The sequence below is a fragment of the Populus trichocarpa genome, chromosome 1 (assembly GCF_000002775.5).
Source record: "Populus trichocarpa isolate Nisqually-1 chromosome 1, P.trichocarpa_v4.1, whole genome shotgun sequence".
NCBI lineage: Eukaryota > Viridiplantae > Streptophyta > Magnoliopsida > Malpighiales > Salicaceae > Populus > Populus trichocarpa.
The window spans coordinates 29,279,267-29,301,957 of record NC_037285.2 but is presented as its reverse complement, the minus strand read 5'-3'; the positions used below and the strand labels follow the sequence as shown (position 1 = coordinate 29,301,957).

Genomic DNA, 22,691 nt, shown 5'->3' with positions numbered 1-22,691 from the left:
AATATTTTTGCAAGTTTATTTACCTAACTTAGTTAATTAATACATGATGTCATCATAATTTTATAGAGGTTCGATATAAGTCATGGATGATCGTTCATGGATGTATCGAGATTCACCCCAAGGATTGCAAAGGATTGATTATTGTAACGGGGTTCAGGGTTTTATTAATTTCACAACATCTATTCCCAGAAATTTTACTGGAGGCGGTATTAGGTGTCCATGCAGGAAGTGTCAAAATAAAAAATATCTGCATCCAGATGTTGTAATGATGCATCTTCTACACAAAGAGTTTATAGAGAATTACCAGTGTTGATATGCACATGGAGAAGTATTTGTTAGTAAGAGAAGAATGGGAGAAACAGTGGTTGGGTTAACTTCTAGTGCTAACAACGTGCATGAAGCGGCAAATGACAACACTAATCCTTACAGAAATATGGTTATGGATGCAATGAGAATGAATTAAGGTAATGTTAGTCAATGTCCAATCGTAGAAGAAGAACCTAATGCAGATGCAGCTAGGTTTTTTGATTTGTTGAAAGATTCTGACGAACCATTATGGGATGGCTGCACAAACCATAGTAAATTATCGGTCGTAGCACAGGTGTTCACCATTAAGTCAGATCACGGGTTGAGTGAGGTCAGGTATGATAAAATTATTGAATGAGCGAGAAGCATTTTACCTGAAGGGAACAGGCTGAAAGAGAACTTCTATGCTGCGAAGTCCATGATGAAACCCTTCGGTTTAGGATACCAGAAAATTGACATGTGCCCTAAATTCTGCATGTTATACTACCTTGAAAATACTGAGATGACCGAGTGCATAACATGCGGGCATTCCCGTTACAAACCTAGAACTGGCAGGGAAAAGACTCTAGTGGCATATAAAAAACTTATATACTTCCCGATCACACCTAGACTGCAGAGGTTATTCATGTCACCAAGGACTGCTGAGCACATGACATGGCACCAAGCACATGATGCGGTTGATGGAGTGATGATGCATCCTTCTGACGGCGAAGCGTGGAAACGCTTTAACAGTGTTCATCCTCACTTTTCAGTTGAATCAAGGAATGTGCGTCTTGGGTTGTGTACAGATGGATTCAACCCATTTGGGTCATTTTCTGCTCCTTATTCTTGTTGGCCGGTCATACTCATAGTTTATAACTTGCCACCAGGAATGTGTATGAGACCGGAGTTCATGTTTTTATCTACTGTCATATCCGGTCCAAGCAGTCCGGGGCGGAATATAGATGTTTTTATGCCAATACTGCATGATTTATGTTTAATTTTTTCCATTAATTTTAATTGTTAGTCTAGAGTTTTTTTTATTTATTGAATATATTTTATTGTTGTATTGGCATAATTATTGAATAATTTGTTGAATTATAATTCTTAATGTTGAATTTACCTTAGGATTAGTAATTGAATATGTTGGAATAATTAGTATAGATTGGGTCAACTAGTTGTGGCTATTGTTAATATGTGCAGGTTTGTGGATTTGGGTAGTATCCAGTATAAGGGAGGTGCTGTCGAGTATTTTTTTAACATTTAAATTTAATTATATAATTATTTGTATAAAATTGTGTAGATGTGTAGAATGAAAACCAGAGCTGGTCGCTCACGTATGGTCGCAGCTAGTTCGTCTAGCAACGAGGATGATATTTCCTTAGGTGCCTCTCAAGAAGAGGCATCTACACCATCTGCACCGTCAACCGATGTTGCCTCTTCCAGCGCTAGTTCACAACGCAGAGGCGGCGTGCCTTCGCAGTGGAATCAATTTACCCGCAAGTACGAGGCACAATGGAACGACCTTTCAATGTAAGTTTGTTAAGGTTTTAGTTTTTTTTTTTTTAAATTACAACATAATTTATGAAGTAATCACTATTGAATTTATTTCATTTATTTTCAGGTTCACAAACATTGAGGCCGCTCGAGTAATATCATCGGCGTTTAAATCGTCAATGGAGTCAGATATCTAAGCATCATGAATGGATGCCTCAAATCAATGCATGGTTTGACAGATTTGAGGTTGGTGTTAATTTATAATTTTCAACTTATTTCTAATAAATTATTAATATAATTGTAAATAAATTATTATTTTTATTTAAAATTACTTATTAATACACAAGACAAATTCTGCTGGGAAAGTGAGCATAACACTATTGCGAGGAGAGTGTGGGAAAATCACGCGGCAACTAGGTAACATTGAAAACAATACAAGATTTGTTTTAGACAAAAATTATGTTTTGAAATGTAATTTTTGGTTGCGTGAAGTAGGTTGCGTGATTTTTGGTATGAAACACAAAAAAAGGCAATAAAAAATCGAGAGATAGGGATTTCCAAGGCTGGAACAATGTTGCGGTTTAAAGGGATTTCAAACCGATATACATCCCGGAAGATATATGGCCGCACTATGTTGAGCACGTGACGTCTGAGTGGTTCACACGACGCTCACAGTCCGGTCCTGGCAACCAGAATCGGCCAATTCATGGCTCGGTGACAACGTACACTGGCGGCTCCGTTCTGTTTGCTGCACATGCGAAACGGATGGTAAGATTAATTTAAATGAAATATATCGTTAAATTAAGTTGTTGTTAATAAATATTTTTTCATTATAGGCTACGTCTCTTGGACGTGAGCCGAGCCCGATGGAGCTGTTTGTGGAGACGCACGTGCGGAGTCAAGACCGCTAAAAGGGGACGCAACAGTTCGTTGATAACTGTGCTCAATATTTCATGGTATGTTTGTTCAACCATTTTATTTTGTAAGTTATCATGTTTATTGAATTGAATATGATGATTACTTTTTTTATTTTCAGGAGACCTATAATAATCGGTCGAGGGAGAGATACGGGGATGATATTTTAACCCATCCGGAATTTGATCCGGATTTGTGGATGGAGGTTAGATCGTCAGGTGGACCTGATAAAAATCGAGTTTACGAGCTCTCCAACACTACGGCAGACAACTTGTCGTCGGCCCATAGTGTTTCAACCGTTAGGAGCTCATAATCAATATCAAGCTCCCAATCTAAGGAGTTTGTGGCCTTGTAGCAACACATGGCTCAGCTCACCGAAAAATACGACCATTTATCAGCAGAGTACGCACAACTCAAAGCGTCTCATGCACAACAAAGAGCGGAGTCTGAACAACTCAAAACGTCTCAAGCACAACAAAGAGCAGAGTCTGAACAACAAAAAAGAGCTTATGAACAGCTTCGTGAAATGGTCATGAACATGGCAACACAGAGTGGAACATGTCCACCTAATCCTTTTTGGTCGTATAACCACCAGCCTTCTCCTCCAGGACCTCCTCCTCCTCCAGCTTCACCTTTATATTAAGTTGTAATAAACATTATTTACCTTTAAAATTTCATTTAATATTTTTTTTGAAACACATTCAGTTTGTAATGAATATTATTTAACTTTGATTTTTTGTTTTTGATGTTTAATATAAATTTTATTTGCATAATTGGTTTTTATTACCATTAATTTATATAATTTTATATTATGTATTCTAAATAATTTTTTAAAAACAAATTTAGAAAAAACTATTATAAAGGGTTTTACCGACGGAATGAATCCGTTGGCATTTGACAGTAGCTGCCACATTCATCGATGCATTTACAGACGGATATATTCGGTTTGTGTTTCATACACTCACCGACAGCTTTACCGAAGGAATGAATCCGTCGGCATTTGACAGTAGCTGCCACAATTACCAACGAATTTACAAACGGATATATTCGGTCGGTATTTCAAACACTCACCGAAAAATATACTGACGGTACGTAACTGTCGGTAAATCACGATATCACCGACGGAATAAAATCCGTCGGTATATTTCAAGCAGGAAACTTTTTTTTAGCGCACAAATTCCGTCCGTAAAACCATCGACAAATGGTTTTTTTGTGTTTCCGACCGATATAGCGACGGAATGTAGAATTACCGACGAAAGGAAAGTCGACGGACGTAATCCGTCGGTGAAGACGTACAGAATATTTTCGTCAGTAAAACTGTGAAATCTTGTAGTGTAGAAAAAAAAACATAATTAAAAACTCGTGATTAATATTCTAGTTTCTAGTTAAAATAAGATTTCTAATTAAAGCGTATTACTGTCTTCCTAAATAGTTTACTTTTATTGAAATATCAAAATGTACATATATAACTGATGTTCTTTCTCTCATCTACTTCATCGCATCTTATATTTGAATTACTGTGTTATTTAATTGAGTTTTTTGTTTTAACTGAGTGGTTTATCTCATTTTCCAGCTTGTTTCCTGTGTATGAGTGTGTTTTTGTTAATTTAGTAAATTCAGGGAGAACATTAATTTGCTAATGAGATAATATAATTGTATATGCATATATAAAAAAGGTATTATCCCAAGTTGGATCTTAAGCAAGCCTTCTACATACATATCATTGCATTTATAAGAAAAGTTTTCTTATGTGATGTTTCAAGAAATTCAAATAGCTTAAAAGTAAGGTTTATGTATTGAAAAATTAATTAATTTCTAGCAATTTGATTCATTCTTTATAGTCAATGTGATTGGTAGCTTGTACCTGATACCTAGTAGGTCAAGATGTTGATAGCTAGTACCTATAAAAGGTCTTTTTTTGTGGATCTAAAAACTCTCAGATGCTTAAGTATGTATCTTTTTAGTGAGAGAAAATATTATTATAATTTAGAGAGATAAACTCTGAAAATATATACGCTAAAAATGTGGAGAATGATGATACTGTGAACTTGAAGCTTGAAGAATTTATGAGGTATTTATAGCATATGAATCTTGTCTTTTTTTAGGAATGAGGAGCTGAAGAGTCATTTTATTCATGTAATATTTTGAGTTGTATTGCACTCAAAATAATACATATTAAATCAACATAAAATATTAAAAAATTCATGCAGAGATTACAAAAAAATTACTGAGAAAGTATTGGATTCGGACAAGATATCCATTTGGAACAAAAAGTAAGTAAGCCCAACCGCACTTTTCAAGATCATGGTTGTTGAGTTCAAGCAACTCCTCGACCTATTCTTTTTAGGTTACTTGCCAATAAATTTGGGTTGATCGCAGTATCTCACTTAGGATTGGAATTTTGAATAATAACGTATTAGAAATAAACTCACTCACCACGATTCCAAAGATATATTAACATCACTCCGTGCACTTGCACAGCCTTATCGTGCACGCCAAAAAAAGAAATTAAAAATAAAGAGAAAAAAACAAACGGAAAGTGTTATTATGACTCTGAACATCACACCACTCGACTATATAAGTTAATTTCATGGAGGCTACTAGCAAACAGCTTTTTACATCCTTGTATGAAAGAGAGAGAGAGTACAAAACTCACCATAGAATAAAGAGCACACATGTATATCCATCCATACACTCGCATAAGTCCGATTGTCTGATTTCAATAATTTCCCACCCCAAGAAAATTAACATGCAGGCTCCACAGTACTAAGAGTAGACCAAAAAATGATGCTGGCCACTTAGAGAGAAGTATGTTCAATTATTTCATGCTGGCAAACATTCGTTTCTAAGTGATGTCTTGACAAATCTCCCTCGGAGATTTAGAAGTTCGTGATCATCAAGGTTTCTTTGATCAATCATTGGACTTTTCTCTTAGTATTCGAGCACTTAAGAACCTATGATGGATCACGATTCTTAGAACATGTATGATATGGTATGGTTGGTTTTTATATGGATCACAATTCTTAGAACAAATCTCCCTCGGAAATTTAGTAGCATACGCACACATCCCAGAAATTTCAATTCCTTCGAGGAATGTGAGGATCAAGGGCATGGCAAGGTCAATTTATATGGTTGGTTTTTAGCTTCCTATATTTATTCCAGTCCTTAATCTAACGATTTCCGGAAGATTAGAGGAAGTTCTTTGGGCAGAATACATAGTGCACGACAATCGACAAACTCCCACCATTTTTGTTGCTTTGATATCACTAAAAATTATTCTGACTATAGAAATCTGGACGAAGGCCGGTCTAAGCGACCTAAAGTAATCATTTTAGGCCCAAAGACTACCAGTTTTGATTCAAGCACCTAGGCCTGCGAGTTGTCCTAATCTGCTTTCCATTAAATCGATTTGGGCCTTGTAAATCTGGAGTGATGGTGAGTCTTTATTTGCTTTGATCCTGGGCCTGGAAGACTTTCTGAAATCCATCTTGGCAAAAGCACCTAGGCCTGCGAATTATCCTTTCTTTCATAAAAATCATGGTATAAATTCATGGATTTGGCTCCTAGCTTGTATGGTCAAACTGTAAAGTTTGAAATGAATGTGTAATCATGGGCCAAGGATCTGATTCTTTAGATAGAAATCGTGGGCTTTCAACAAATTCCATTGGGCTTTGAAGTAAACAGCCCTGGCTCCGTTTAATGCGTGCAGGCCTGCTAGGGGGCCCATTAATGAGGTGCCTAGGTGTGAATTTGGTTTATACCGTATTTTAAAAGTAACCTCCGAGACACAAAGGTGACGATGAAAGGAATTAGATCATGTGAAACCGTAATTTAACACCTAAGCTAAGACAGTCCTTTCTCAAATTAGTCATAACTTTATAAAAAACCAATTATCCTAACTTTCTCATATATAATAATGTATTGGTGGTTGTTACACCACATCTCATGATTACCGACTTTATAACATCGTTGTCTTATAGGCGAAGTTGCGTCTCCGTCATATATAGTGGAATTGCTACTAGTTTATTTCCCTGTTATCGCTGTAAATATTTTTTTAATATTATTATTAAATTTAGTATAATAGTTTAAAATTAAAAACTCTCGGTCCAACCCTTTGAGTAATTTAAATTTTAAATTAAATTATATAGAAGTTATCCTCACGTGTTCTTATTAATTAAAACAATTCAAATATAAAAATTCACATAAAAAAATGGATAGAGATCAAGCTAACTCTAACCACTGCTAAATTTATAACTCGAATTATAAATTCTATCGGATTAAATTAATTTTTTTTATTTTATTATATGATAAAAAATATAAAAAATTATTTATCATGATTCAATATATAAAAAAAATTAAATAAGAATTTCAAATTAAATAATCAAATTGAGGAAAAAAAATCCAAATATCCTATTACAAGAAAGCCTAGAGTCGTGGAAGCCTATACCTTTCTCTGAACACTAACCTTTATATTTCTCTTGTAGTATAATATACTACCAAATTAAATGTTAATTTAACCTAACTTTCATTTGCTAGTGGTTCATTACACATTTCATATCATGACTACCCACCTTTTTCTTTTTTAACACTTTTTTTTTTTTTTGAATACTTTGCACGGACAAAATTGTTCTTCTTCTCCTCCTCTATCTCTTCTAAATATTTTTACCGAAATCCATACATACTCTCGACACGATTATTTAAGTAAGCTATGCTTTTTTTCTCATATTTTTTTTATTTTTTTAGTTTAATATAAATATTCAGATCAGCTTGCATATACTTCAATTAATTCTATAAATTTTAAAATTAACGAACATAAAAGTCTAAATTCTATCAGCAGTTGTTCATATTTTAAGTTCCTTGATAATCTGAAAAGACAGCACTCAAATATTTTCAAGGAAATTGCACAAAGCTAATTCTACAAAACAACAGCAAGATCAAAGATTGGAAACACACGCATCGCACCAACACAAAAAAGCTACTATACCAGCATCACCGTTCATTCAGAAGTGGACCCCATCAATCCCCACCCTTCTTTAAGAAACCTGTCCCACAGGCAACCATCACTTTCTCAGTTGTGACAATGCAGTCCACACACGGCAACGTCTAGTCTTGTAAACTTCCAAATCTCCCCCCCTCCAAGTCCACAAAGACCCAATACAGAGCGCCCCCCACCACATTTCTCCCGCAAACTTCAGCTCAATCAAAACACCATTGTTTTCCATGGCAGCAGCTTGCTTGATCGACGCAACCCGCTCCGCAACCTGCAGAGACACGCAAGCTGCAACCCACCTAAAACTAATCTCCATCGTAATAATCTTCTTTACAAGCATAATTGGCATCTCTTCTCCCGTTCTCTTAGCTCGCTATTTCCACGGAAAAGCCCTCTACGACAAGATAACTCTGATAATCAAGTGCTTCGCCGCAGGTGTGATCCTCTCCACTTCATTAGTTCACGTACTCCCCGACGCTTACGATGCACTATCTGATTGCCACGTAGCATCAAAACATCCTTGGAAAGATTTTCCTTTCGCTGGTTTTGTTACTTTGATTGGGGTTTTATTGGCTCTGTTGGTTGATTTAGCTGCAAGTTCACGCTTGGAGCAACATGGGCATGGGCATGGGCATGGTAACGGAAACGGAAACGGACAGTACACGGTTGTTGGGATACAGGACGAAATAGTGGGAAAGAAAGAGAGTGACAAGTCGGTTAAGGTGGAGATCATGGGAGAGGTGGATTTGGTGAAGGTAAAGCAGAGGCTGGTGTCTCAGGTGTTGGAGATTGGGATTATTTTTCATTCGGTGATAATTGGGGTTACTATGGGTATGTCACAAAATAAGTGTACTATCAGACCACTTGTTACTGCTCTAGCTTTTCATCAGATTTTTGAAGGGATGGGTCTTGGTGGCTGCATTGCTCAGGTAAATTATTCTTAATTATTTTGTCAATCTAACCTCTGATACGGTTGGCACTCATTAATTAATTAACTTGTGGGTTTTGTAATTCGTGAAGTTTAATTATATGCCGTGGTTTAGTTTATTACCTTCCTAATCCTTATTGTGATAAGAAAAGGTCTGTGTTCGTGGGCTTGAAGTGAGGTGATTTGTAAGTGTAGGCTCTCTTACATGTCTTTCTTTCTGTAACCGACTGTCTTTCATTTCTTCAACCATCTTTTCCTTTTCCTTCGACGACTGCGAGCTTCTAGTTTACACATTTAATGTAAGCACGTGATTATAGAATATGTAGCTAGTAAGTAAATCTGATGAGGGACTGGGTGTGCTTACTTAGTTTATAGAATTTTACATGGCAGTCGGTGCGAGAATTAATAAGTCATTCCTCATGAACAATGGACAATAAAGTGGACATGCCACCATAAATTGGGTTTAGTTTTATCGACTTTCTTCATTGCTATTGATTTTATTTAGAAGAAAGTTGTCGTCAGAACATGCCAACATAAATTGGGTACACTTTTTTTTGGGAGTTTCATTTTTGCTATGAATCTGATTGTTTAAGTAATGGTGACAAATTGCAGGCAGGGTTTAGCCTTGGAACAGTGGCCTACATGTGTTTTATGTTTGCAGTGACTACGCCGATGGGGATAGTGTTAGGGATGATCATATTTTCAATGACTGGTTATGACGACAGTAACCCCAATGCCTTGATTATGGAAGGATTACTGGGGTCATTATCTTCAGGTATACTTGTATACATGGGTCTTGTTGATCTGATAGCTGCTGATTTTTTCCATAACAAGTTGATGAGTTCTGCTCCATGGTTGAAGAAGGCATCGTACATCGCACTAGCTCTTGGCTCTACTTCAATGTCAATCCTTGCTCTTTGGGCTTAAAAATTCTTTTTGTGCTTTTGTTTCTAAAGGCCATACATTAGAGTAATGAGAAGGGAGTATGTACGTAGTTCAAAAACATCCAAATCGTTTTTAACGAGACAGGGTCATTTCTGCTGTATAATTTCGCTAGCATGTAACTATCAAGGTGTATAATTCAGAAAATGTGGTGTCCTGCGGCCATTTGGTATCAAAAAATGGAGCTAGGCTAGTTACTTGACATTTTTCTTTCATGTGTCGTTGATTTAGCCAGAGAATGCTATAGCATACACCTTTCTACAACGTAGTGCCCTTCTATGCCAAACAAGTGGAGGAGTGCTAAAGAACTGCAAAGATCATTAAATTTCCTGATGTTCCAGTACTAATTTTTGTCACTAATTGATCAATTAAATCACCATCTATACCGGCTGCGTACAAAATATCACCAGATCGCATAAATTTACTTGGACGATATAAGAACAACCGAACCACTTTCAACCCTTCCAGCCATGCACCTCTTTGCTACTCCTTTGGCTTCTGCTTGTTCTGTACCGATTTCGTATGTCTCATGTCTGCATAATCAAGCAGAAAAGGAAGCGTTAATGCTCGTTGGTGATGATATTGGGCATTTCCTTTATGGGCTCTGTAACATTCTTGGTTAATTTGTTTCAGTTCGTTCCTACGCTGAGCAAATGGCCTAATGATTGGGAAAAAATTGCTGAGAGTTCAGACATGACAAATACAACGTCAGAAACCCACTATTAAATTGAATCACCTTGGATTGTTTTCTTTTTACTCATGGAATGGTGTCCTGTTTTTTTCAAAAAAAAACAAAAATCTCAGTGCTAGTCGTGACTGGAAGCTCGCAAAATGACTCCGTGTTCCACCATAAGTCTATATCAAAGCTACGTGCCCACAGATGATTGGAAAAGGAGGGCCTACGGGTATGCCTTTTCTTCTTCTTTTCCCTCTCTAGAGAAATATGGATTTGTTTTGTTGAGCATTCGCCGTTCTTCCTTTTCCTTTCTTTCATATTATCAGGCCATAAGAACCCTACGATGAACCGAGTCTACGCTCACCAAGAATGTGATTGGTCTGTCAGCTTTCTTCAACCTTCGGCCAGTGGACCACGAATTGATCATGCAAGGGAGAAATAGGACAAAATAACTCGAGTTGAAAACTGAATAGAGGCTTTAAAAAAGAGTTTGGACCGTTTTTATTTGTTGATATATTATATTTGGAGACCTTTTACGCGTGTTGGTCCCGTAGCTCAGTTGGTTAGAGCGTTGGTCTTATGAGCCGAAGGTCGCGGGTTCGAGCCCCGCCGGGACCATCTCTATTCTCTACTAACAAAGACTGTACCTTGAGGTCAGCATTTTTTTAATTTGTTTATCCTATTTTGGATGCCAATGGCAACTCGTCGATTGGAAGACAAAAGAAGAGAGCCCATTTCCTTGTATTTTTTCAGCCAATGCCTGACAAGATTTGGGCCCATCTTATAACATGAGTTCTATGATCATTACGATCTCAAGCCCATATCAAAATCTGGGCCACAAGTAAATTCCTTGTTATTTGTTATATCTAATGTTGGGCCAGAATAAAAAATTGATATTTTTTAGATCCGCAAAGCCATTGTCAGACAGAACTACAATATTGGACAAAAACATCACCAACACAAAATATGAAATATAATTACCTAATATGAAAACTTGTTCTATACCTGATGCGTTTTGTTGAGATGGACCGCCACCTTCATGTTCTTGATCTGAAAATTCAAAATCGAAAGGTGATGGTGTATTTTGATGCTAATGGGCCAAGAAGGTTGCCACACGAGGGTTATAAATATGGCTACCGTGGATTGAAGAGGCTAAAAAACAAGAGGATCCGAATGATTTCAAGAGAAGAAAAGGGGAAAACGATCCAAAAAGAAAAGAAACTTGAAGGAGTTCTTAGAGTTTAGATTTCATTTCTGGGAGAAGGAAAAGAAAAAAAATTGAGAGGTTCTGAGCAAGCAAAAAAGGGAAGGAAGAAGTTACTGGGACTAAAAAACAGAAGAGAAAGTACCAAGAAGGAGAATAAGGGGGGATGAAAGTCAAAAATTAAAAAAAGAAACTGAAAGCTTTTTGTTTGAGACTTTCTGTATTTCTTTTAGGTTGGTTCCTTCCTAGTGCGAGTTCCATCAGGTGCAAGAGTTTGAACTATCAAAATAATAAATCTTGTCTTCATCGATGATCACAATTTAAGTCCTATTTGAAAACGCGATTGAAATCGTGTTATTTTAAAATTTAATTTTTTTGGATAAATTTTATTTTTTTTTATGTTTTCAGATCGTTTTGATTTGTTGATTTCAAAAATAATTTTTAAAAAATATCATTTTGATATATTTCTAAGAAAAAACACTGAATCGCAACCACTACCACAATCTCAAACAGGCTCTTAAAAAATCTAAACCAACAGTAGCATCTTGAGGTATTTTCTTTCCTCCTTTACCCTTTTCTCTTTTAGTTGTTAAATCCATGTTTGGACTTTGGAGCATGTGGATTCGAAGTTTGTTTATATTATGTTCTTAATTATCAAAATCATTTCTGGTGCTTGGTAGAGCCTTAAGTGATAATATGGAAGTTGAATAATAGGAAAATTTTTGTTACTCTTTTTTTTGTGTTTATGAATGCCCCGGTCAATAATGTCCATCCAAACTTTTTTTCTGCACAAGAACAAAGTGAGTTACTTAAACAGTGTTGACGACATAAACCTTTTCCTTTATCATTTTTTAGTTTTACTATTAATGTGTACAGAAATAAGACCTGTTTGTTTCATGAAAAGTGATTTTTAAAAAATTATTTTTTAAACTTTCATGTGTTTATTTGTCATTAGAAAAATTGGTCAACAGAAAACACTTTCTAATCAAAGAAAAATTTGGCTTGGTTTACAGGAAAATATTTTCTTTTTATTTTGAACGGAAAACACTTTCTAAAAGTTGTGAAAAATATTTGGATTTTCTTATTTAGTTTATTCATTGTTCAGTTTCTTTTGAACTCTAAGCTTTATGGTTAGTTTCGTGGTGTTGTTCGCTTTCATTGTTGCATTCTAATGGTTGTTTTTTCTTTTTATAAGAATGATTAATGTGTTAGTTTCATTGTTACCGTTACAAGGTCTTCCCCCAATTCAACTCCCCCCTCTCCCTATTTTTTTTTCTTTGTTTTCCTTTTGGCCTAAGGTAGATGGATTTTTCATCCTTTTTGTTTACATACTGGATTGAAATTTCTTAATTTTTCCCCTTTAATTGTTGTTTTGTTTGTTTATTGTTGTTGTTGTCTTTTCATAGTCTGTTTTTTTTTTATATATATATATATATCTATGTTAACAATGTCACATATAAAGCACTACCTACTTTCTAAATATTATGGGAATCCCTATAAAAAACAAGGTGAACCAGGAAAAAAAAAGAAAAAAAAAGGCACACAAGTTTGTTGTTTCTTCCTGCTCCTTCCTAGGAGCAATAACTGTTTGTTTTTTTCCTCTATTTATTTTGTTCTTATTTGTTACGTTATATATATAATAAAAGCTAAATGGTGTGGAAAAATCATTGTAGATCAAAAGAGTTTTTACTGTGGATTGTAATAGTGATTTCACTTTCAATTTCTCATCTTTTCGCGAGTGGATAGACATTTCTTTGGCTTTCTTCCACAAGGATATCCAGGTTTTTTCAATTTTCAAGTATAGTCAAATAACGCTTTTAGTCTCAGAAAAGACAAAAAAGAAACTTTGCCTTTGGGGGTATTTTTAGTAGCTGTACATGGGTATTTTGTATAATTAAGAGGACTATGGGGGCGTTTTAGTATTTTCATGGTGTATTTGTTATTTTTTAACCGAAAAGCTATGGGTGTGTGTTCCTCACGCCCCAGCAGGTGGGCAGCGCTTGCACCATTAAGGAGGCGTGTATGACGCTTCCCGGTAGCTAAATCTGGTCATCCGACGTTTAACTGGATGCACAGTCGTGCCCTCTTTCACATGATGTGGCGCATGTAGATAAATAATGGTTGGATTGTCGTCGATGATCGATTGTTTGTGTTTTTTATTTCTTTTTTCTCTTCTGACAACTAAAGTGCACAATTGTCCTCTTTGTTTGTTATTTTTCAAATCAAGCATGGTTGCCATACCCAAGGCGCTTGGGTATGGCATGGTTGTCAGATCCACGTGCTTGGGTCTGGACCTATGCACCTGGGTCAAAATTTAAAATTTTTCAAAAGCATGATTGGACTGCGAAAACAAACTTTGCCTCATTCAAGCAGGATTTTTCATTCATGTACAATAGAACTTAACATCAGACTCTTTTTTGTTTATGCAACTTATTTTATAAATTTGTTATATTTAAAGAGGAAAGAATGGAAAAAAAAATGTTGAGTTTCAAGTGATTTATTTCAAGCCTTCAAAAATAAACTTTCCTTTTTTGTATGCATTGTGGATGAAAATATTAATTTTATGTTTTCATCCAAGTTTTGGACAGTTTTTTAAAGGGTTCATGCTTTTTTAAATTTGAGATGTTGCATGATCTAATTGTCAAAGTTTGTTATAAGGAGAGTTTATTCTATATTATAATTATTAGTATATATGAAAATTTAAAATATATAATCATAACAGAAAACTTTTGAACTTTTAAATTGATACATTATGTTATAGGAAAAGAAAATACAATATATGTAAAAGACTTATTGTCCTCTTAACTATCTTAATTTATGTAATTTTGTAGATGATTTCTTCACTAAAATTAGAGATTAATAAAAAAATAATTAAGTGAATTTTAGGGATGTGTGTGGTTAATGTCTCAAAATAGAAGAAAAAAATATAGAAAAGATAAAAATATATTTGGTTAAAAAGACAAAGATAAAAATATAAAATAAATATGTTCTTAGAATAATTATAAGTGAATTCCTATATTTTCAAAAAACAATGTGCATGAATCTTGCATGTTTGTCGGGCACTTGGGTCATGCCAGACCCAGGTGTGGGTATGGCATGACTACCAGACCCAAGGTACTTGGGTCCCCAAGTTGCTTGGGTCTAAACCCAAACGTCTGGACCTAGCAACTATGCCAGACTCATACGCCTGGGTTTGTTAGACCCGTATTTGGGTTAAAAAAATTAATTTTTTTCAAAAGCACGATTGGACTGCAAAAACAAACACTATCTCATTTAAGTAGGATTTTTCATTCATATGCAGTAGAATTTAACTACAAACTCTTTTTTGTTTGTGCAACTTATTTTATAAATTTGTTATATTCGAAGAGGAAAGAATGTAAAAAAATATTGAGTTCTAAGTGATTATTTCAAGTCTTCAAAAACAAACTTCTCTTTTTTGTATGCATTGTTGATGAAAATATTAATTTTATGTTTCCATCCAAGTGTTGGACAGTTTAAATCTGAGATGTTATTGCATGATTTAATCGTCAAAGTTTGTTACAATAAGAGTTTATTCTACATTATAACTATTAGTATATATAAAAAATTGAAATATATGATTATAAGAGAAAACTTTTGAACTTTTGAATTGATACATTATGTTGTAGGAAAAAAAAATATTGTATATGTAAAAGACTTATTGTTCTTTTGACTATCTTAATTTGTGTAATTTTATAGATGATTTCTTCACTAAAATTAGAGATTAATAAAAAAAAAAAATTGAGTGAATTTTAGGAATGTGTGTGGTTAATGTCCTAAAATAGAAGAAAGAAATATAGAAAAAATAAAAATATATTTGGTTAAAAAGATAAATATGAAAGTACAAATAAATATGTTTTTAGAACAATTATAAGTGAATTCCTATATTTTCAAAAAAAAAAATGCATGGTTGTCAGGTCCAGGGGCTTAGGTCTTGCCAGGTCCAGGGGCTTAGGTCTTGCCAAGCCCAGGCGCAGGTCTGGCATGGCTGCCAGACCCAAAATGCTTGGGTCTGACATGATTGTCCACTCACGTTACTTTGGTCTGGCAAAGAGTTTAGTGGATATTTAAAAATTAATCTATTTAATTAAGTTTAATAACACTATTAAAATATTTTCTATGCTTTTAATATTTTTTTATATATTTTTTAAAATGATATTAACCCGCTGCGGAGCAGTACAATAAACTAGAATTTGTTAATCTATGTGAATAATGTGATGCTTAAAGCATAGCCCTCTTTATTAGTATAATGGGGACAAAAATTAAGGGCTGGAAAAAAAAAAGGAAAAGGGGAGAGGGACTCATGTGGTTGTTGATTGTTGTGTCAAGCCCTCTCACTCTCACTTCTGTTTAAGTTGATCCTCGAATGATTGTTGGATTGATCAAATTTTTTTAGCCATGACAACTCTGTTTCCTTTAGCTCTCACTGTTGTGTTCGCTAGATTTTTTTTTATCGATAGTAAATATGATATGTCGAGACCTAATGTTCTTCTAATATCTCTCATTTCTAGGTTAGTTTATTTGCATTGGTAATAAGGGCGGTTTTATTGTTGTTCTATATACCTACCTGATGTTCTGTTTGCTGGATTCTTGAGTTGTTTCAGCCTCTCATTTTTGGAATACTTTGTTTGCTTCGGTAATAAGAGCTATTTTGTTTGTCGCTAATTGTTGTCGTATGGGAGAAATCTGTTTTTTTTTTTTAATCTATATTAACAGCGCAATACAGAGAACGTAGTTTTCTTCCTTGATATTATGAGGGGACAAAAATCAAGTACGAGACAGAAAAGGAAAAATAATGATGGCTGACGAGACTGTTGCCTTTCATGGGCAATATCTCCCCGGCCCTTCCCGTCCTCCCAAATCTGTTTGCTTCTTGATAGCTCTTTTGTTTTATATTTTATTTGTCTTCTCTTTATGGTTAATTTCCCCACCTCCCTTCGCCCCATTCTCCTTCCTTGATCTCTCATTTTATGATTGATATTGATCACGCTTGAATATTTGCTAGATATTGATTGACCTCATACATTCATGATAATGATACATCTACTGTCAGGTCGGTGATGCCAGTGGTTGTTTCTGTATGATTCTGTGAGCCTCATGTCGTGCTTTCATAAATTCTCTCATAGCTCTTTTACACCGAGTTACGTCTACTCTACTGTTTATTTTTTAAAATAGTTTCCAGCAGTATTTAACCATGTTTGAGTTGAAATCTTATGTGCAAGCTACTGGAGCTTGATTTCTTCGTGGTGTTCACATAGTTGTTCCCGTTTTTACCCTGGATTCTATACCTGGTACGCCAACTTCTTCTTCTTCTTCTTCTTAAACATGAGTTTACTCGGCCAATCTATCACCATTAATTCAATACTTCTAATTTAGATCTTATTAATAATTTATAATTTGTAATTGTTGTGCTGTATATTGTTTGTTTTCCCTCTAGATTGTTTTAGATAAATGTGTTTTAGTTAGACGATATATTTATATTAAGCTTCATTAGATGTTCATATTTAAGAAAAATTGGAGAGTAGTGTGACCTGGTCAAAATATGAAGAATAATAGAAAAAGCAAATGAATTGGCTTGATCTACCCACTGTGATCATATATTATTGTCTGGTCATTAGTGCTTACAATGAAATGTGAATAGATTTTGAAGAAAGCGTGTTTATAAAGTGCAGAATTGCAGATGCAGTAGATGTGTGCAGAATTGCAAAAAATAGATATTTGCATCTGTTTTTTAAAAAAACTTTTGCTTCAAAATAACTTTTTTGTATATTTTTATATCTTTTCAATGCATTAATGTCAAGAATAAATTTTAAAAATTAAAAAATAAATATTTTTTTTCAAGCAAAAAACATTTTAAAAAACAATTTTTACCATTGTCTAAAATACTCCCTTGAAATGTGTTTGTTTTCTAAACTCTTTTGAAAAAAAAATATTGTTTTAAATTATTATTTTTTTATGATTTTGAACCGTCTTGATGTACTAATGTTAAAAATAAATTTTAAAAAATAAATAAAAATATTATTTTAATTTATTTTCAAATAAAAAATATTTTAAAAACAACAAGTACCATAATATTATTGTTAGTGAATCCAGGTGCAATTTTATTAAATTTATTTTTTCATGTCATTGGCCGGTTAGGTTAAATAATTAAAGGTTAACTCTATCTTGTAATTTAAAAATAAATAAAAATAAATTGAGGGTCGCACTGTTTTCTGATTGTGTTATAATAATAATAATAATAATAATAATAATAATAATAATAATAATGTTCCACTCCGAAATTGAAATCTATGGTTGAAGGTTTGTAGTTATGCTACATAATAAATTAGTTTGTAGCTCAAATAATAAGAATATTCATTTCTTTTAAAAGATTTGGAGTTTTGAATCTATTTTTTGTATAAAAAAAAAGGAAAGAAATAAAAGAAAAGGTGATACCAAGCGCATGTTTTGTCTCGAGAGTAAAATTATTTGTCTTTATAGTTTGTTTGGTATAATTTATGAAAGGTATATAATTTAAAATTTATTTTTTTTATAAAAAATACCAAAAAAATGAAAGAAAGTCATTTTTTGTTCTATCAAGGAATAAAATATAAAGACAAGTTAAGTAAGGGTTTACTATTCCTTGCCTATAAATATTCAAATTTTTATACCTAATACCCCATGAATAGTTCCAATTGTATAAGAAAAATAATAAATAGCTTTTTTCATTGCTTTGCATAATGAAACTTGATTTTTTTAATTGTCCGGCTATAAATCATGCAAGAACATTAGGTGTGATGTATATAAGGATTTTTAGTTCTTGTAATATAAATGTTGAGTTTTCAATTCATACAAATAAATTAAAAATAACCTTAAATTAGAAATATATTTGGTATAAGCGACTTAAATTATTTTTTAAAAAACAAAAGATATAAGTTAAAACCCATAAATCAAAAGTTATTTCTAACCAAATTTATTAATAACTTTTTTAAAAGTCAAAAGTTAAAACTAACTTAGCCTGCTTGTTTACTATAAAATAGCTTTTTTAAAAAAAGTATAAACTTCTGGAAAGAAGATTATTTATGATGTTTTGCAGTATTATAAAAAAAATTACTTTCATAAATTATTTCGAGTAAAACAAATAGTAATGAAAAGAATATAAATCAAATCTGACAGATAAAAAAATTGAAAAATGATGAAATTAAAAAAAAAATTCATACTTAGCCCTGTTTGTTTACTATAAAATAGTTTCTTTTTAGAAAGTATGAACTTCTAGAAATAAGATTATTTTATGATGTTTTGCAGTATTATAAAAAAAATCACTTTCATAAATTATTTCGAGTAAAACAAATAGTAATGAAAAGAATAGAAACCAAATCTGATAGATAAAAAAAAATTAAAAAATGATAAAATTAAAAAAAGTCATACTTAGCCCTGCTTGTTTACTATAAAATAGTTTCTTTTTAGAAAATATGAACTTCTAGAAAGAAGATTATTTTATGATGTTTTGCAGTATTATAAAAAAAATCATTTTCATAAATTATTTCGAGTAAAACAAATAGTAATGAAAAGAATAGAAACTAAATCTAATAGATAAAAAAAGTTGAAAAATGATGAAATTAAAAAAAAATTAAATTTCATAAATTATTTCAAATGAAATAAATAGCAATTAAAAGAATATAGACCAAATCTAACTGATAAAAAAGTTAAAAGATGATGAAATTTAAATTAATCCAAATAAAATAAATAGTAATAAAAAGAATTGGGATCAAATATGATAGATAAAAAAAATTCAATCAAGAAAAAAATAAGAGAAAAATAAATAACAATCAAATAATATGGATATCATGAAAGATTGAAAAATTAAAAAAAATGATTCAAAACAGAATATATATCAATTAAAAGATTGGTGATCAAATTTGATATAACATGATATATTTTTTATTTTTTATAATTTCTAGAAGGTGTGTTCCAATTAAAATAAAAAGAAAATATCTTATTGAAAATCAAATTAAATTATTTAAAAGACATTATCATCAACTCATTTCACTACAAATTTTATTATAGTCTCTAAGGTATTTTCACAATTCTCATCCACCGTCCATTTATGATATTTTCATTTCCTATCATCACATTCATCCGTTTATCATCATATTGTGTTCAGGATACCATGTTTTATAACAGTAATGAGAAAACTTACAAGTGTACGTAGTTTTCTAAATATTTAATGCTATTCAATTTTTTTCCATTCTTTTTTCTTTCAAATTCGTTTTCATTTTGAATTTGGCTCCCAAGATTTTCTTTCTTTTACCATAGTTTGATGAATAATGCGTTTGTAACAAGATGACGAGATTTCTTGCCTATATAAGGGCTTGTTTGCAAAATTGTTGTATTTGAGGACCCGAATGAACTTGTTCATGTGTGTCTTGGGAATTTGCAGGAGGAGAGTGCGTGTTAGTGCATCATTTCTATTAGAAGATTCATTAATGGTGCTGCGGCTCAAGGGATAAGGATTTGAAAAAAGGGTGAGATTTGAAGTTATATATTGAAGGAAAACTACTGTGTTGAAATTGTCTACACAATATCAGAAGGCTCGTATAATTTTTTTTCTTTCTTTCTTCTTTTTTTGTCCTGCTACCGATAATGACAGATCATAAGTCCACTGTCTCTTACTTAAACAACAAATTGAGCTGAGTTCTGAAAATATGGACGAGGCAAGTTGAAGCCAGAAGCTCTAATCAACGGAAAGCGTACACATCTCTGGTTTCTTGCGTTAGCCTTGACCTCTTGGATTTGTGAGCTAAACACAAACCAACAAGGGAGGCCAAGCTTGTGAATCGCTAATATGTAGCCATTTGTTTAATGCAAGACTCCAAAACACCAAGCAGAAACCATGGAAGACTTTACAAGAGAATTTGTCCTCTCTTACCTCTCCATATAGGCCCACCTCTTAATTGGTGATGGAAATAAGACCCACTTTTTCATTTACTCATCAGACATAATACGGATTTAGCCCCATGCATCAATTATGTGTCAGGGATACAGCCATGCTCCACACACAACTCCATAACCAGCTACAGCTCAGTCAAGATTCTTCCCTTGCGGTGCCTTGTTCTAAGCATATAGCTTTCGGATCATAGACAGATATGGTGCACGCCAGTTCTTTGATCAAACTACTGTTTTCTTCAGCTAACAATGAGTGTGACCAATTTTAGAACTGACCCGTAAAAGGCCAAGATTATTGAGCTGTGTTTTCTTTACCTAGTGGAAGATTCAAGAGATGTTTAAGAAAGAGAATCAAGTGACAATCGATCAAACAGTTCAAGTTACATGACCCGACGAGTAAAGGCAATTGAGATTAAAAAAAAAATTATATGATATATCAACTTACAAAAGATCTATACAATGTGGAATGCAAACATTCTGCGTGAACATAGACAATCTCTCAAGCATCCAGCTCAGTCGCATTAATTGATGGGAATACCTTGCTTTCTGATCTATTCCTACACATTCTCTTCAAAGAAGAACTCAAAGACAAAGAAGTAGATGGTGATTCTGATAAACAATCACGATTTACCGCAACATTTCCATTCTCATTCTCAGAATTTGAAAATTCAGTGACAATTTCCAATCTAGAAGCCCCACCATCACTCAAGCCCCTCTCATCTGTTGACTCCCTACTCACCTCCGTGGACTTGAGATCATCAATAGCAATGTCATTGTCATCACCCACAGCAGGAGCTCTACAAACAGGACAATTAGAGTGAGAATTCAGCCACATATCAATACACTCAACATGAAAACCATGACCACACTTTGTCAAGCTCTTGCCAACCTCATTTTCCTCAAAGGGACTTAAGCAAATGACACACTCTAAGCCTTGTTTACACTCTTCTGCTTTGTAAACAAACAATGGAATTGAAGAAATGACTGATCTATCAAGACCCTTTGAAGGGGAAGTAGAGAAAGTTGTGTCAACAGTGAAATTATGGAAATGGTGGAATCTTGAAGCACGCAGAACGTGAGACACAGACACAGAACTTGATCTTCTTCTATGGCGAGCTTGTGCCAAGAACCACTTGGCATAGATGTGGAGAAGCAACACAAAGAGGATTACTAAAAGAAGGGATATAACTGCAGCAAGCATTATGTTGCTGTCATACGAAGATATGCTGTTGATGAGATGACTCATTGGATTGTGCTCTGGTGATTCGACAGCACTTGGCATTGCTGTGTTTTCTGGGGTTTAAAGAGAGATGTCTGTAGAAGAGAAAAGGTTGAGGATATATATTTACACATGAACAGAACAGTATAGAATGATCTTTTTTGTAGACAACTAGGTATCAATGGAATCTGCTACCACCACCACTTCAATATAGGGATTAAAATATATAAAGAAGACATCAACGTGAAAATGAAGTCGTTGATTGAGGATTAGATTACGGGCAATGTGTTCTGGAACACTTGCGTGTGTTAGTTAGCAATAAAACAAGAGTGTGTCTAATGTCTACAGTGTGCTTTGAAGTCAAAAAGAATCCCTTTATCCAAGGAGCTAATGGGAGTCATGCATAGGAAAGAAGAGAAGAAAGTCGAAATGGAGGACTCGTGAAGGCGACGGCAGAAGAGGTTGGGGTTATTGGCTTCATGTGGCTATTTTAATTGTTTAATAGGGAGGTAGGGATCCCAAGATGAAAAAGGAGATCTAATATCTCTACTATGCCATCCTTTTCATGTCTTTCTTGTTGACTTGGTAGGGGCCTAACTGGCCTTGGGCGTCAAATTTTGTGTTCGGGGTCCCACCGCTGCTTCACCACTACCAGTCAGGACCTCCCTTTTCTCTGCATGTTTCCGGGCTAGATATCAATTTTAGCGTTGGGTATAGGCTCGTGACCTCTGACCTGTCTCGGAGGCAATGGCCACTTACCTGTGACATGCTAAGGCTCCTACTCATAGTTGGACTATTAACATCAGATCCAAAAGTCAGCAACTCGACATCCTGCAACGGCACTCAATCAACAGCCCGAAATCCAGCAATGATTTACAACTAAAACGGCGTTTGCAGGGACGCAGAGCAGCCAACCTGTTGTTAACCAGTAGGAAGTACGGGCCACGCCCAAAGGCATGTATGATTGAGGGGCAGTGCTTTCACGATAATCTCGGATTAGGGTGTGAGAAATTTAAAAAATAATCGGATTCGTCCTCGAAATACGCTTAATTTGGACAGTGAAATATTTAGAAAGCGGATCACTAGAATGTG

The 22,691-nt window shown here is 34.0% G+C and overlaps 2 protein-coding genes and 1 non-coding gene across 4 annotated transcripts; 2 read left to right on the top strand and 1 right to left on the bottom strand.

Annotated features, from left to right (window-relative positions):
- The first annotated feature begins 7,775 nt into the window (after positions 1 to 7,775).
- LOC7496792 (zinc transporter 6, chloroplastic) lies at positions 7,776 to 9,759 on the top strand. The gene is made up of 2 exons (XM_002299957.4): positions 7,776 to 8,616; positions 9,228 to 9,759. Exons 1-2 carry the CDS (start codon positions 7,918 to 7,920, stop codon positions 9,540 to 9,542), a joined length of 1,014 nt encoding a protein of 337 aa, XP_002299993.1. The 5' UTR covers positions 7,776 to 7,917; the 3' UTR covers positions 9,543 to 9,759.
- Positions 9,760 to 10,777: 1,018 nt separating this feature from the next.
- Positions 10,778 to 10,851, top strand: TRNAI-UAU (transfer RNA isoleucine (anticodon UAU)). The gene has a single exon. It is a non-coding gene; the product is annotated as a tRNA-Ile (tRNA).
- Positions 10,852 to 19,972: 9,121 nt separating this feature from the next.
- On the bottom strand, positions 19,973 to 22,628 carry LOC7496791 (RING-H2 finger protein ATL63). 2 transcript variants are annotated; one of them, XR_008059488.1, is made up of 2 exons: positions 20,826 to 22,628; positions 19,973 to 20,695 (listed from the first exon to the last, which is right to left on the bottom strand). XR_008059488.1 is itself a non-coding variant. In XM_052453914.1 (1 exon), the coding sequence occupies exon 1, from the start codon at positions 21,660 to 21,662 to the stop codon at positions 20,880 to 20,882; it is 783 nt and encodes a 260-aa protein (XP_052309874.1). In that variant the 5' UTR covers positions 21,663 to 22,628; the 3' UTR covers positions 20,793 to 20,879. The 2 variants fall into 2 exon arrangements, 1 of the variants encoding a protein (XP_052309874.1); XM_052453914.1 differs by lacking the exon at positions 19,973 to 20,695 and having other exon boundaries at positions 20,793 to 22,628.
- Between the last annotated feature and the right edge of the window lie 63 nt (positions 22,629 to 22,691).

Bases quoted from the DNA above. Each gene is read 5' to 3' on its own strand.
- LOC7496792 (XM_002299957.4), top strand. From the start codon at position 7,918: ATGGCAGCAGCTTGCTTGATCGACGCAACCCGCTCCGCAACCTGCAGA. The intron at 8,617-9,227 runs GTAAATTATTCT...GACAAATTGCAG, and splicing joins TTGGTGGCTGCATTGCTCAG to GCAGGGTTTAGCCTTGGAAC.
- LOC7496791 (XM_052453914.1), bottom strand. From the start codon at position 21,662: ATGCCAAGTGCTGTCGAATCACCAGAGCACAATCCAATGAGTCATCTC.